This window comes from Asparagus officinalis, chromosome 7 (genome assembly GCF_001876935.1).
Source record: "Asparagus officinalis chromosome 7, Aspof.V1, whole genome shotgun sequence".
Taxonomy (NCBI): Eukaryota; Viridiplantae; Streptophyta; class Magnoliopsida; order Asparagales; family Asparagaceae; genus Asparagus; species Asparagus officinalis.
The window spans coordinates 47735172-47739189 of record NC_033800.1 but is presented as its reverse complement, the minus strand read 5'-3'; the positions used below and the strand labels follow the sequence as shown (position 1 = coordinate 47739189).

General features: G+C 34.1%; 1 protein-coding gene across 1 annotated transcript; it reads right to left on the bottom strand.

Annotated features, from left to right (window-relative positions):
* LOC109847095 (pathogenesis-related protein 1-like) lies at nt 2022–2578 on the bottom strand. Its single transcript, XM_020416340.1, has 2 exons — nt 2395–2578; nt 2022–2236 (listed from the first exon to the last, which is right to left on the bottom strand). The coding sequence occupies exons 1-2, from the start codon at nt 2576–2578 to the stop codon at nt 2022–2024; spliced, it is 399 nt and encodes a 132-aa protein (XP_020271929.1).

Sequence of the window (4018 nt, the reverse complement as noted above, 5' to 3'; positions counted from 1 at the left end):
TCGGTTCTTGTTTTCTTTGTGAAACAGGGATTTAGTTGAGATCTACTCTCTTGTCGAGCACCAGAGGTGCTGCCAAAATTTCCGCTGCGCACAACAGAGTTACCTATTTCAAATGCCCTATTGGTGGAGGAGGTCTAATTAAAATATCAATTTGATAATTTAGTCATTTATTGTCTGTAACATTTAATTAAATATTTTATCGATTTCTTTTATTGAATATTGGTATGAAATTGGGAAGTACTCATATTTTATAGTAGAAACTTTTTTATATCTATTCTAATTTGCCAAGGAAATAATGTGTTGACTTTCAATCCTCTCTACTGTCAATAAATGGAAGAAACCGCCGTCTATTGTTTACTAGATGTTGTGATTAATTCCAATTTTACACTTATCTAGCCTTTGTGTAATACATTCATTGTGACTCTCATTCAAGATGATTCACTACCTTGAACTGAACTATAAATGATTCTAAGGTTGATGTTTGATGATGTCTCCATTAATTTTTGTTAGTAGAGAGATTCTAAATCTCAAATTATGAAAATTTCTAAAAAATCCAGAAAAAGGGTAAAAAAAGAAAACAAAATATGTATATGCTTTTGTTTAATTAATTTAAACAATGGGATAAACAATCTGCATATGAAATCACATTCAAATGTACATCATTAAACGAAGAGTATAATTCATCCTAAGTTTTCTTTTTCTTTCTGGACAATGTCTTTTTAGGTAAAAATTACTTATGTTTTTCTTACGATTGTTCAGTTTTATCTCTGTTTCAGTCTTCATAGTTCAAAAATTATAGGAATCACTGACTCAGATCATAGTAATAGATTCAAATTCTTTCAAACTAACCTATTTTTCCGATAGAATTTTTTTAGAAAACCAGTTTTATTTGGTAACAATCTTTGGTTTGCTGACTCAGATCATAGTAATCGTGCTGTATCTGCAACTAACCTATTTTGCCAATAGAAAATTTTCTCAACTTCAGAAATTTACTATAAAAATTTCCAATAGATGAAGTGAAAAGACAAAAAATTATATTAAACATAGGAGAAATGAAAGGTAAGATAGAGGAGATGTTTTTCTCTCCTATAAAATAGGATGCATAAAACTAATTTTAATCTTAGTCTTTCAAAAATAATTAGGACTAAAATTATAAGCATCGATTCAAAGTCAATCCTATGAACATGATTCGTCGATCCTCCCAACTACTATAATCGTAATAAGGAAATCATTACTTTTGATAGCAAATGTCAAAATTTTAGTAGATGGTTGTGACTTATTTCAAAATTTAGTAATTCTCGAATCTCTTTGTATTGCACTTATTTTTAACTTTTTGAATGACAACCATAAACTAAACATTAAATAATTATGCTTAATTATTATAATCTATCCCTGCTTTTTTATTGTAAAGAAACCGAATTCAACTCAAGTTATGACTTAACAAAAAAAGAAAAGCAAAAAAGATGTATTTATAGTATATATCAAACATGTAGATATTATCAACCCAGAATTATTAATAGTATCCGACTCTTGGATGGGACTAACACATAAACTAGTCAAAAATAAAAATTTAAAGTATTTTAATTTCTTTTAAATAATATATCAAGGGGAAAGAAATAAGTAACTTCATTAAAATTCCGTAACATGATTTTTACGGCATATGGTTCATGGGTTAATGATGCTAAATCATTTGAAATTATTTTTCTTGATAGGTTCATCCGTAATAGATTACATTCAACGGTTTGGATTTTTATTTTTAGACCCCAAACTTTAAGACTTGGTTGACAATATCTGGATGTTGGATACTATTAAAAATAACCTGGGTCAAACTCTTTCAACTCTTTTATTGTAAACTAGGAAGTAAACAAGCATTGGCATCTCCATGGAAATCACACTCAAACCTGAAACAAAGAGTACAACTCTCCTACACATAGCTCCTCCCCCCCCCCCCCCCCATTTTATTACTCACTCGACTCACTACAGTATAGGGAATTGGGAGCCCTATAATAAGCAGTAAATCATTAAGCGCAGACAGTGGGATTGGCAACAAGGTAGGCTTCTGCAGCCTTGATAGCATTTGTCATCATTTCTTTTCCCTTTGCAACCTCGTCGCTTGCATCAACTCCGGGTAGAGTCTTGTAAGTACCCTCAAGCTTAACAACACATCCTCCATTGCTCGATGGCACGAGCTTGAAATGAGAAGAGGCTGACTCAAGCTTAGTACCGAGATCACCACCTTCAATTATGCTACTCTGCACTCAAAATTGGCCTCGTCGACAATTCCACCTCTCTTTGAGGTAGGGAAAGGCGCATTGCTGCCACATATACAGAAAACAAATTTACTAAGCCAATAAGTTCTTCGTTAGGATGGACATGAAAGGTCAGTGATTAAACCTGAAGTGAAATTGATCTGCCTAATGCTTCCCACGCCACCATCAGCGGCTACAACGCTAGCACTCGACACAATTTCAGGCAGGATCTTGGGAGCCAGGTTGTGCCATTCCGTCATAGCAGCCTTAAAAAGGCGAGCAGCAGAGACTGAGGACTCGATCTCATGGCTAACGGTGCTGGAGCTCATATTGCCTTAAGTTTATTAAAAATAATCTAATTAATTTGCTTAATAAGATGAAGAGGTTTTTGATGAAAGATGGGTGAGTTATGAATGGGCTTTTATAGATGTGGAGTGATAACTGTGTAACTAATATAAAATGCGCATTGGGTCGCTAGCTCACCTAACAATTCAAAGATGGGCGCGCAGTGTTTTTCCCTTTCTTGAGAAGGACGATTCAAAGTGAACCGTAGCTGCTCATCATGGCTGAAATATTGGTAGCTAAGAAATTAAAATTCGGAGCATGTATCGCGTAGGTAACTGGACTTTGGGATAAAAACGAAATGCATGTGAAGGCTTCTAGAAATTATATATATTTTATCTAATTAGTCGACAATCTGTGTGATGCCGACGATGCCTCGCACTTTCTTGTTCCTGGCCCATCAGTCACGTTGATCACTCCTCACCAGCTCTTTCAGTCTCCACGTGCATTCTATACTTATCAAGTCGAAAATTATAACTTAAAACTCTGATATCAATTATTAAAATTCGATTAAGGATCAATCTAGTAGATGTACATTCATGTGTGGACCGATTAACAAGAAAGAAACTGCATTTGATAGTAACAAGAAACTCTTGTAGGACTTCGAATCAAATATCATTTACATTCAATTATATTTGTTAATGGCCGGTGTTTGGTAGAACTTTATGTTTATACTTATTGGGACCACTTCTTTTTTTAAGGAGCAGTTTTTAGAAGTGATTGATTGAGCTTTTAAGGGAAGCTTATGCTTTTATAGCTTTTATACTATGTATACAAGCTTTTGATAATATTACATTACTTATTTTAGAAATTGTTATGGTGTTTTCAGTCGCCAAATTATGACCCCTTACCGACAACGTGCGAGTATCCCCGCTATGCACTATTTAGTTAACTCGTCACTTAGGACAGCCAGAGACGACCTAGCCCACTCATCGAATCAACATCTGACTAGGTCGACACGAATGACGATTTTTTGTTCTCTCATCAAATGCGACTTGCTACGAATCCACTCAGCCTGTTAATTAGCTATCGTGTCGCTTAGTTGACTCGAAAGGCGTTACTTATCGGCACCCCTTGATACAAGTCAAAAGGAAACTTTGACCTCGAGCCCCTGCTGATAGCGCGTCGACATCACATTAAATACTTGGCGGGTGCCATCGTTTATCTATCTCTAACACTATTTATGACACATCGATAAGAATTTTTGTGCTTGTACAAAGCTATGAACGGCGCAGATTCTCATCTCCTTATAGTACTATAGTATAGTATATAATAATAATGTAGTATATATAGTATATATATTTATAGATATATGTATATATATGGTATGATAGTAGTATATGGTACAGATTATCTTATTATATTATATATACATATATAGTATATATATATATATAGAATAGTACGTATGAGAGTTATGGGTATAC